Genomic DNA, 12,043 nt, shown 5'->3' with positions numbered 1-12,043 from the left:
ATGCTAAAAAAATCATAGTAGCTTTGTGGCAGAGTGGTGTTCCACTTATGGACACATAAGTGTTCCCTGTCGTGTACTTGAGTGTGAACTCTGAGGCTGTCTGAACATGTGCACTAGGACTCTGGGCTGTTAAACCTTAAGATTTTTTTTCTTGTAAGAAGTAAAGATGATGCAGATACAGCTCTTTCTAGTGGTAAATCATGGTAGCTTGGATATTCTTCTGAAAACTGGAGGTTTACTGATTCAAAAAGGTTTGTTTGTTTTTTTGTTTTTTTTTTTTTAAACTTGCTTAGAGAAAGGTATATTTTCAAAAGCCTGTGTTAAGCTTTTAGAGCATGGTGAGTGTCTTTGTGTGTGAAGAAAAAAGACATCTCCTTTCTACTGTTGAAGAAATAAGTGAGCTCCCTCTCCAGTCTGCTGCTTAGAATCTTGTTTCCTTTAGAGATTTCTTTCACAAAAATTGTTTGCTTGAGCTGTGAGCCGGATTTAATAGTTACTGTGTATTGATATTTTGAGCACCTGCTTTTCAAAGCTATAAAAGGAACTGCATTACAATCAAGCTGCTGCATTTTCCAGGGCTTGACAGAATGACATTTCTCACACCTTAGCCCTAAGCTTTCAAACTTGAATGTTCTAACTTTCTAATGTTGACAAAAGCAAGTAACAAAGCAAATCTTGCAACAGAAGCACTGTTACACAGTCCTTGGTGTCTGCTTACTCAGGATCTTCACACACAACTCAATGATCTTTGGCTTGGTATTTTCCAGTAGCTGGGCAGCATAGTGGAGGATCTTTCCTGTCAGCATTAGTAAAGAATAGAATAGTCCTGAAACAAAACTTGTCTTTGGATTTCTCGAGACATATTATGTTCTGTACACCATTTTTGTGACTTTGCACAGGAACAGTATAATTCCACCCTGCTTCACTGTGGACAAAGAACAGTTCATTTACTGAATAGAAATTCTCCTTTTTGCTTGAAAAATATCTGTGGCTATTTCACATTTTTTGTTCCAGTTTAAAATATGTGTACAAACTTCCTTAGACCCAAGAAATGTGAATGAAATTTAAGTGAGTTTTCTATTTTCATCAGTTAGACTTGATCAGTTCATTTACTAGAAAGTTAATGTGGATGGTTTGAATCACTTAATAATCTGATCAGTGAGCTGAAGGAAAGATTCTAGATGTAAATGGTTAATTAAAAAATTTATTTTTAATACCAGGATATATTTTGTTATGGCTAAGAAACTGTTGGTGCAAAGGAAGAAGAAGGAAGCTTTATGTGCATTGAAAGCCAAGCAAGTCAAAGTCCCTTATCTGTTTGTTCATTTGCTAATCAGCTCCTACCCCTGTTGATCTACAAACATCCATGCATAAGTACAGATATTTATAAAAAGTGGGACAAAGATGCACTGCAGGTGAGTTTATGGTCATGACACTTTTGATCTTGACTATTTCTTATGAGAGATTTGTATTTTCCAACTTTTGTTAAAAAAGACAGAACAATGTAATACGACATTGGTCAAAGATCTATTGTCATTAAAATGATATTAATAACTAAATGAATTCTGCTGCTTTTTTAATTAGATCATTCAAGAATGTAAGGATGAAAATTTGTCAAAGAGTTAGCTTAAATGTACTTAAAATTGGTAATGAATTCTCCTTCATTTTTCTTAGCACTTCATGATGCTTCTTATTGCCAGCTAAACATGTAGTCCATACTAATAACAGAAATTTGTCGAGTTGCTAGTTAAAATTCTCCTGCTACTGGATCTTTCTCTAGGGAGGACACTATTCAACAAAATTTGAAGCTCCCTCATGTTAAGGAGATAATTCTACCCAATCTATCCACTTCAGTTCCCTCCCTCAGTAAAAATGACAATATCCTAATACATAATACTTGAGAATAGAAATTGAAATAATCACTTATAAATTTATCCACAGCTGACAGCTTTATTAATCTCTGTAGCTGTTGTCATTTGATAAAGAACAACATATGATAAAAATTCTGCAAATTACCTAATTAGGCATTCTGCAGCAGAAGCTCTGCTATTATAACAACCAGTAATCAGGTAGAAGACCAAAACAATAACATTTGTCTTGGAAGAGAAAAGCTCTTTGAGAATCTTCCTAATTTAGGATGATCTAGCTACAATCAAGGAAAGAATAATGACTCATCGTCAATGGCAATATTCTGGCATGCAGCTATTACTGCTAACAGATGAAGAAAAATTCTTGCATTTGACAGGAAATCTGTTTGCAAAAATACCCTGGAGCACATTTGTTACAGCATACACATAAATATATCCTAGAACCTGAAAGCAGTCTTCATCAGGAGAGCAGGACTTGGAGGAAAGAGATCTAACAAGGCTTTTTTCTTTCCCCTGTCTTTTGAAGGAGGAACCTAACTAATTTCAGTAGAGATATCCAGTGGAAAGCCGCTAATGCAATTCCTTTCAAACATTAATAACGCCTGAGTCAGTGATGTATTTTGTCTAATGGGGATGGTTTTTATGAGGTCATTGTTTGGCATCTTAGTATGACCTAGTTGCCAAATGTTAGGAGAAAACAGGGCTTTGGTCCTTTGAGAAACTGTGACTAAAAATGTTTATTTTCTTCAGTTGACAGTAAATGGAGCCTAGGCTAAGTAGTTAACACTGCAAACACCTGATGTTATGTGTGATACCTCCAGAATGTGTTATGCCTCTGTGTTTGCTGGTGGTATATATATATATATATAATCTCATTGTCAGTGAGTCACAGATATTATAGTCCTTCAATTAATAATTAAATACTGTGGAAATGAAATCACTACAAAGTTTTGAAACTTTTATAAATCTGCTTTTTTTTATGTTGGCTCTTTAATCTTGCCTTTGTTTGCATAAATGGCATCTGCTTTTCTTTTTAAACTACCTTATTAAACTACCTTTATCTCAAACAGTGAGCTTTTAATCTTATTTTTTCCTGTCCTCTTGAGGAAGGGGAGTGAGAGACAGAGAGGCTGAGATTTCTTGGAGGCAGCTAAAGTCAACCTATCACTAAATCAAAGAGAGCAGTGGATATTTTCTATCTTGCCTTCAGTCAGGACTTTGAGACTGTCCTCCATAAGATCTTCATAGAGGAGCTGTTCATATGTGGGCTGCAGGAGCAGACAGGGAGGTAGACTGAAAACTTGCTTGGCCCTGAGGGTGAAGATGGGCAGCACAAAATCTAGATGGAGTTCAGTGAGCAGCAGTGCTCCCCAGGGATCAACACTGAGCCCTGTCCAGTTTAATGTTTTCATTGATGATTGGGGTTGGGGCAGGGGTAGGCTGCATACCCTTAGCAAGTTACCCAAAGTAGTTTTTATCCAGTGTAACCCAGAACAAATGAGAAATGTCAAATAAACTAAATATTCCTTTAGATAGAGTTTGTTATTTTTTATGCAGTGAAAATGCGTTTAGATATGAATTTCCAAAGGCTACTATTATTGTGGTACATTAGTAATGTTTTGGAGCCAAAATGGATAATCCTTTTTTTTTGTTTGATTGTTTCTAAATCTGTTTCCACACTTGTCTGTGCATTTTTCTCTGATATAACTGTGCACCTCTATTTCAAGCTTAGTTTAGTTAAAATCTGAAATGTATTGGATGATTGATTGGCTTGCTGGACTTAAGTCTACCCTGAAAATTGGCATGACCTGACCTTGTAATGTTCTATCTCTCTGCCCTGTTGTAGCAATTTGAATGAGACCCATATTTTAATAGCCATTCATAGTGCTCCCAAATGCCAAACCTCCTCAGCTTGGCTATGGCCTTTACAATTATGAGTGGAATAGCTTCCTTGTGCTGAGGAATGGCTTTTACGCTATGCTATAACCTGATATAGATTTTGCTGTATTTCCTTGCTTTTTAGAGCAAGAGTGAGAAAACACATATCACATCAATTATAACTTTATTCTTCTTCTATCCTTACCTACTCCCACTTACACTTTATGGCTTGATTGTTAGGCTGTTGGTGTCTGGGCTTGTAGCAAAGTTAGGTGTTCCAGATTCTGCTTCTCCCTTTCTTGAGCACAGCACTAACATGGAGATTCTGTTTCTTCAGTGTCTTTCAGAAAGGTTTTATACCAGAATGAATAGCAAGCTGGGAAGGAAGCCACCCATTTCCTTTGCTTTTGGAGCTATTGAGAGAAGACATTGAACATAAATTTTAATTCTGGTTCCGTCCTATCAAGAAATTCTACCAAGAATTTCAGTTATAAGAAGGCTGAAAAGAATAATACTGCCTCTAAGAAGTACTTGTTCTACTAATCTATCCTCTTTCCAGTGTCTTTTTTCCAGATATATCAATTTTGCTGGCCTCTGTTAGAAGAGGCTGAGGCTGCCCCCTTGCTGCACACATCCAATTCCACCTGGTTTCAATGAACCCAATGCAGGGCACAGCTGACCTTATCAGCAATGATAGTGGTGCCTCTGGGAAAATGCATTCAAGCAAAGGCAGAAAACACCACATGGGCAGAGGAAGAGGAAAGAAAAACAGTGAAAAAACAGAGGGAGCACAAAAGTCAAAGGAGGAGGCAGAACTCCATGGGAGGACAGCTTTTTCCTTACCTGTGGGTGACCTGCACCAGAGCATGTTTATCCTTATACTTAGTTCAGTTTTCTTTTCAATGAGAAAATACCAACATGAGCCAACCTGAAGTATTTTACTACTCACATATGTTTAATAAACATGATTGAAAAGCATGAGAAAGAACAGGAATTTTGTGGGATCTGAAAGTAAAATATTGTAAAAAGTGAGCAGTGAAAAGTCTGACAATTCCCAGTGCTCAAAGCAACAAAAATAATGGAGTGAAATGGTAGCTCTTGTTGTCATGCAATCATTATCAGCTCTCTGTGGGAGTTGTGTGAAGCTCCAGGAAGCTGGATCCCATTCTGAAAATTCCAGACATGCTGAGGCAGTGTCCACGCAACAGGTACTGTTTGTACTGGGTGAATTAGTTAATCAGCAGGAGATCCAGGTACGCAGAGTCAACTGAGAAGAAACTCAACTGTCAGGTTTTCTGAAGAAAACTTTCTTTAAAATTCTCCCACTATTGTGTTAGAATTATTGTGTCTTTGTGTTACTGACCTTCTAGGTGTCCACATAATGTGTCCTCTGACTTATGTTTGAACTTAATCTTGGAAAAAAGGCTGATTATGTGTATTTGTATCAGTTCTGAGTTAGGATAAGTAAAACTTCTGCTGAAATAATGCATACCTTTCACTATGTGCTATTTCCCCACTCTACCATGGTACTTACTGCACTGTTTATTTCTCTCCAGGTCACATTAGAATGAAATGTGCTGTCGTCAGAAGCCATGAAGTGCATAATAAAATGCCACATGTTGGCCCTACCAGTAACAGATGCAACTCCAGGGCTTCAGCAAGGTGTCCTTGCTCAAACCAGAGTTGATGCCTTGAAATATTAAGAAAAATTGTCGCATAAAAATTATATCAAAAGGGAAAACAGTAACTCATAAATAAAATTCCAAATTCAAATTCATGTAAAAGGGTTCCAGTAAGCCTCTCTGTAATAACTCTGGACTCAATTTCTTGAAAAATTCAAGAAATATAGCTATAGGTAACCAAACAGATACTAGATTTTGGTTTCTACAGTAAAACTGTTTTCAACTCAGGGATATATATGAAAGTAAATATATTAAAGTAAACACTTCAAATCAAAACAGACAGAAGGTGTGAGCTATTGAAAGTATAAGGCTATTACTAAATTTCAGGCTAAGATTACAGTTGTGGATGTATGAATTACAATAAGCTACTGGTAGTAAAAAAAATAACACAATTTAATTAAAATAGTTGATTATCTCATGGAATTATATTAGCTAAAAACTTGGAAGTTTTTTTAAGAACTTATTATTGCTTCCAAAATATTTAAGAAAAAAACAGAAGCTGCAAAGTTTTTACTGCAGTGATCCTATGGGTGATGATGACAGAAGCCCTCTTTTCAAGGGTTGTGACTTTCACAAGTGCCAAACCAAATTTACTTCAGTTAACATAAAATTAAATTAAAGTAGATAATAAACCATGTGTAGAAGTGGATCTTGATGATGGACTATGATTGCTGACTTAGAAACCAATGTTCAGAAGTTTATTGTAGCTGTAATTCTCCAGGAAGAAAGGCCAGCTAACTGTTTAGGCTATTAACCTGCATGAGTGAAGTGCAAATGCTTCAGCAGAAGTTCTCTGCTAACACTTCAGGATTGTACATAGGTTTACAAGTTGTAAGGAAGAGATTATTTTTGAGAATGTTGGCATGGGCCTTCTTGGCAAGAGTCAGGGAGTGGAAAGGAACTGAAATGTGGTAGTCAAAACTCATTTAATCACAGGACCACTTTCTGATGCAACATAATCCAATAACATGTGGTATGATTCCACTTCTGTCAAGTAAGGAATTAGTGCAAAGGTTCCACAAGAATATGGGGAAATACTTGTATTAATAAACTGAATTAAATATGGTAATGAGAATGTCTCCTCTGCATCTAATAGTATGATTTGTTGATGCAGATCCAAGGACAAACTTTATAGAAACATTCTCAAAAGGCTTTCTACATAGAAATCAGCAGTATTTTATGAAGCAGGATTCTATCAGAGATCACATTTTGTACTCCTACTGTATAAAATGGACACTTTGGACAAGTTAATGAATGAATGATTAAAGACGCTACTAAAGTAGCAAAGCACAGTCATATTTTAACAGTGCTTTTCTTGACCTCTTAGATGTAGAAAAAAGTTTTATTTAATCGAAAAAGTGAGTTTATTACCAGAAATGTTAACATTTTAAAGGGATGTCATCAATCTTGCTTTATAATAAACCATCAAATATTTGTCTTGACACTTCTATAAATTGTTCTGTTAATGCAAAAGTTTACGTTAGAAAAAGACAATTAGAACACAGTTTTTAAAAGCATGAAATTTAAGTCCATCATAAAAGTAATAAAACTGTTAACACTGTATTGCAGTTTTTTATTTACAATCCATTGTATAATTTGTTAAATTATAAGAGAAATATATGGGCTACGATTACAAATATCAAACTTGATTGAAGTAGGAAGTCATATTACGCAACTCAAACCTAGTAAGTTTAAAAAATATACATTTTAGGTGTCCTAGTTTCTGCGAATTTATGTAACATCTGCCTGGATTTTCTTATATTTTTTGTTACTGTAGTGTGCTGTAATCGAAGTATTCTTCCCTCTTAAAAGAAAACAACTATATATCTTACAATGTAGAAAAGTAATATTTAACTGTCTTAGATTGCAATGCAAGATGTAATTAGAAGTATGCATTCTATCACCATCTGTTGAAACCAGATGGGGAAGTGTTCTTTAACTCTTGCATGACCCATTTCTCGTAACTCCAGGGGGATATCTTCTTTTAATGGGCCAGCTGTTAAAACCAGGTGGGGCAGTGTTCTTTATCTCTTCCATGACCCATCCTCCTTCCAGGTGATATCTTCTGTTAATGGGCCATTGAGTCTCATTGCATGACTGATAAAATTACATCATCCCATTGTGAAATGCGCCATTCAGGGGGAGGAGCCAGGCATTCCTACCTGGATATAATCTGAGATTTGGAGCACAGGCAGTCTTTTTCCACTGGATTCCCAAAGGAAGACCCGACCCTTCTAGACCACCACTGGACCTTAGAAGGAAAACTACGCCTTTCTACAGGATCACTGCTTCAACAGAGCCACATGTGTCACTCCTGGAGGACTGCAGCCACCATTTAATCAGACTGCTATCACCACCCTGACCCACAGGGTGTCAAGTCATATTCTGACTTTGTCTGCTTGAGCAGGAAAATTATTTTTTGTGAACTAACTATTTCTAAGCTTTAAAGAACTGCTGCAGATAAAATTCAAGATTTGTAGGACTTAGTTAAGAACTTAAAATCAATTGCTGCAAATAATTTTGGGAGCAGAGGAGAGCAGCAGGAGCACTGGGTAGAGGGGCTGGGTTCAGTTACGGGGTATGGAGCTGCTGCATGCATGGCACGTTCGGCAGGACTTAGAGGCTGTGCGGCACGGTGAGACCATGGCACATGACACAATGCAGAGAAGGACATGACGACCTTGGAAGATTTCAGCAAGCCCAGCTTGAGGAAGGAAAAGTAAAGGAGCAAAAGCCTTTCCTTGCATCAGAGCGTAATGAGCTGCCCAAAACTGAGAAATGGAGTAGACAGATCACTGGGGAGATTTCTGAGAAAGTGGCACAGATCCAAAATGCTGGATTGGGTGAATTGAGAATTCAGGACCTGAATGATGAAATTAACAAACTTCTGAGGGAGAAAGGACACTGGGAATACATAATACAGGAGCTGAGAGTTCCTGATTATGCTAGGATTGGCCTGAAAATGTTAGATCACAAAGGGAAAGTAGTTCCAGGAAACAGAGTCTACAAATACTTTGAGGCTGCAAAGGACTTGCCAGGAGTTAAAGAGCTTTTTGAAAAGGAACCCCTGCCACCCCCACGGAAGACCTGGGCTAAGCTTATGAAGGACACTGACACCACGAAGACCCGGGTTAAGCTTATGAAGGATATTGACACCGAGTACTATGGCTACAGAGTTGAAGATGATGGGATTCTGGAGCCCCTGGAGCAGGAACATGAGAAGAAAGTTATAGCAGGATCAATGGAAAAACGGAAAATGGAGAGAGAAGCACGACTTGCAAGATTTGAGGAGGTGGAGGAAGAAGACATCTGTGGTATCCGTGAAGAAGAGGCTGATGAGGAAGGTGGCAAGGAGAGAGATGGTAAAGATGGCCAACAGAAATTTATTGCCCATGTTACAATGCCAACTCAACAGCAGATTGAAGAAGCTCTTGTACAAAGAAAGAAGATGGAGCTGCTCCAGAAGTACGCCCGTGAAATCCTCCTGGCACAGAGTGATGAGGCAAAGACACTTTTAGGATTGTGACATTGCACCATACCTTTATAACTGAATGATCCTGCATGGAGACAAAGCCACCCATTTCTTTAGTGGGTTTTTTCTTCTATTTTTCAGGTTTTTCAGCTTCTCTGGCTTTTTGTTTCACACAGCTCTTTGGCTGTATTTTCCTCACATCTCTGGCTGTTGCTAGCTCTGGCTGTATTTTTGCAGATTTTCACTGCTGGGTCGGGCTCGCCTCTGGTCTTTTCCAGGTTTTTACTGTGGGGACAGGCTCTGCATGCACTGTGCTCTTTGTCCCTCCACTCTGCCTGCAGGAAATGGCTGTTGTCCTCACACTGAGTAACCAGGGGTTATGACCGGGGTGTGTGGGTCACAGACAGAGACAATATACACCCCAGAATTCTCATGCAACAGCAGTGTATTTTATTCTCCCTATATCCTTAAATAGGAGAATTTGAATCTCCTGGTCCAGACAGCTCATTGGTCTGGCTTAAACACCAGCTCCTGTGCCAGTGAGATGTCTGCAGCTTAGGGAAGAATGTGATTGGGTGAAGTCCCTGTATGTATTCAAATCCATCCCGTCATAGCTCAACCCAGGGGCTGGTTTATGGAACCAGGCTAGGTTTCTTATTTATAAGCAAATTAATTGCCTAATACAAGCTAGCTTGTACTGTAACATGCACCTTTATCCACTTGTTTCAGGCTGTGTGTTTTCTGTCCCACACCACAGGACAAGTGTACCAGTGGGAAAGCAGTGGTTGTTAATTTTCCAAAGAGTAAAAACACTGCTCATCATCAGTCAGTTTCTTCAATACATAGGGTGTTAGCCAGAACCTAACCTGATCCTCCCTACAGGAGGTGCTCTCATCAAAATACCTTTGCTCCCAAACCTGGTCTGACAAAAGAGTACCATCTTGGATATGACTACTTTCTGTGGTTGAGATGGGCATGTATACAAGAAATGGGAAAACTATTTGAATACCTTAAAGTAATTTTAAAAAGCCTGCCAATTTGGAGTCTAAACCAGATTTTCTGATGTCAATTGAAACCCTGCTCTAGACACACACACACACACACAGAAATCCCCTTTGATTGCAGTCAACTTTGAATGTGACCTTAACCCCACAGAGATTAATATTTCTCAGTGTATAAACTTCAGCAAGTTGAAAACACTTAAAATATTTTCCCAGAAACATTTTCAATGAACTGTAATAATCAAAAGGTTTCTTCTGACTTGCTATGCAATGAATTGTCCTATGTCAAAACAAAAGTAAAATTTAGCTGAATCATGGGCTATGTTAAACATGTACAATTTATTTTTTCCTTTCTTGTCTTTAAGCAGGACCAGTATCCTAAGATTGCTTTTATACAGTATTATGACTTTACCTTTCTTTAAAATAAATAGAATGCTGATATTTTAGCTACATAATATAAATGTAGGATTTTCTCTTTTTTTTTTTTTTTTTTTTTTTTTTTGGTTCTTAAATGTGTTTCATTAAATGCTATTGTTCAGGCTATACACATATGTCACATATGTATTCCTGGCTAGCAGTTATTGTCATAGCATACTTATATTTTTAATTTAACTATATTTTATAATTTTAGGCACATAGATTTACTACTGAAGAAGTTTTATTTTAACATCATCTTTTCCCCTTTCCTCCCCTGCTTCTGTTCTAGTGAGTTTGCACTTTCAGGACATATGCTTCTAAAATGGTATACAGCTTCAAATCCTGGAAAAGTCAATGTCAGTCTTTGCAGGTCATTTTAACTTCTCTCTGAATTAGAGCATGTGTCAGTGCCACAGTGAAGGCTGAACCCAAATAACAAACAGCAAGGGTGGCATGTGCTTGATGAAATTTACTTTAGTCTCCTTGCTATTCTGTAGGAGGGCCACTTACCCACAGAATGTGAACCTTTCTGTGTGGAAGGGCAATACAAGGTCTGCTTTCCCACCATGTCATGGTGGAATACATATGTACAGATCTGGCTGCCAGAAATTGTAGTCTCTTCATAAGAAGCAAGTGGTTCATATTGTGGCTTTCAGGGATCTATAGTTTCCTTTGCTGATTAAGAAATGGCTCTAAGAAATTGCCAGTACTACAGGCTATAAAGCCCTATCCAGTGAGCTGCCAAGTGTCTTCCTTTGCTGCTGAATTCTTTACTGTTTAGGCACATTTAACATGTCCTTGGCTGTGCTTGCAGCCTCTAATCACTTGGAAAAAGTCTTTCTGACTTTCTGACTTCTCCTTAATTTACCAGAACTGCTCGGACACCCTGCTAATCTTATTTAACACACTTTGAAAAGTTACTGACTTTTGTGAGTTGCTCAAGATTTCTCATTTGTATGTTATCCAACCTTTGTTCATTTATCTTGTTAAACATTACATTTCAGTAAGCAAACTTCTCAGCTCTGGTGTCTTTATTATTTTTTATATCTATATCTATATCTATATCTATATCTATATCTATATCTATATCTATATCTATATATCTTTATTTTATATCTTTATTTTATTCTTCCTTTCCTGGTATCTTTTGTTGTAATTTTTTGTTGTCTGTGTCATATCAAAATATATTCCTTTTTTTTTTTTTTCCTTGTACCATGTCTTTAATCATTAGAAAAGGAAGTTTTGATTTCTTTTTCCAGGTTCTGAGTTTTCTATTTCCCCAGACTTTTACCTACTCCCTTCCATTTTTTTTCCTTATTTTTTCTGCTCTATATATTTATCACATCCTCTTTGCTGCTGACATACCCACAGTCTATCTCACATTTGCTCATCTGGGCATGTTCTCATGAAGCTTATCTCTTTCTGCCACTCTCAGTGGAAAGACTCTTACCTTCCTGCCAGTGCCTTCTTTTTTTTGCACACGTTGTGAAATTCAGTCCAGTAGCTCCTTACATACAAAGATAAGCTGCAAAAATGTTACTAAAAGTATTAAAAAAAATAAAAAAAACCCCCCACAAACCTGAGAGAACTCACTTTTTGGCAGGTTTTGTACCATCTTAGGATTCTATCCTGTGCATTGTTGCCATTAGCATTCTTTTCTGAACAGTATAAAAAAACAGTGTCAGATGGAAACATTACAGAAACTTCAACACTTAAAAAAAGACT

General features: G+C 37.4%; 1 protein-coding gene across 5 annotated transcripts in view; it reads left to right on the top strand.

The window, feature by feature from the left end:
- The window catches only part of LOC119707842 (pre-mRNA-splicing factor ISY1 homolog), a 51,918-nt gene extending 41,614 nt beyond the window's left edge, over positions 1–10,304 (top strand). For 3 of the 5 annotated variants that reach the window (XM_038153381.1, XM_038153382.1, XM_038153384.1), the window contains one exon: positions 1,221–10,304. In XM_038153381.1, the coding sequence (XP_038009309.1) occupies positions 8,079–8,954 (876 nt within the window). In that variant the 5' untranslated portion in view covers positions 1,221–8,078 and the 3' untranslated portion in view covers positions 8,955–10,304. The remainder of the gene's footprint in view (positions 1–1,220) is intronic. The other 2 variants (XM_038153385.1, XM_038153383.1) reach the window with 2 other exon arrangements.
- The last annotated feature ends 1,739 nt before the right edge of the window (positions 10,305–12,043 follow it).

The sequence above is a fragment of the Motacilla alba genome, chromosome 1A (assembly GCF_015832195.1).
Source record: "Motacilla alba alba isolate MOTALB_02 chromosome 1A, Motacilla_alba_V1.0_pri, whole genome shotgun sequence".
Classification (NCBI taxonomy): domain Eukaryota; kingdom Metazoa; phylum Chordata; class Aves; order Passeriformes; family Motacillidae; genus Motacilla; species Motacilla alba.
The sequence above is the reverse complement of the archived record's forward strand: the minus strand, read 5'-3'. Positions and strand labels throughout refer to the sequence as shown.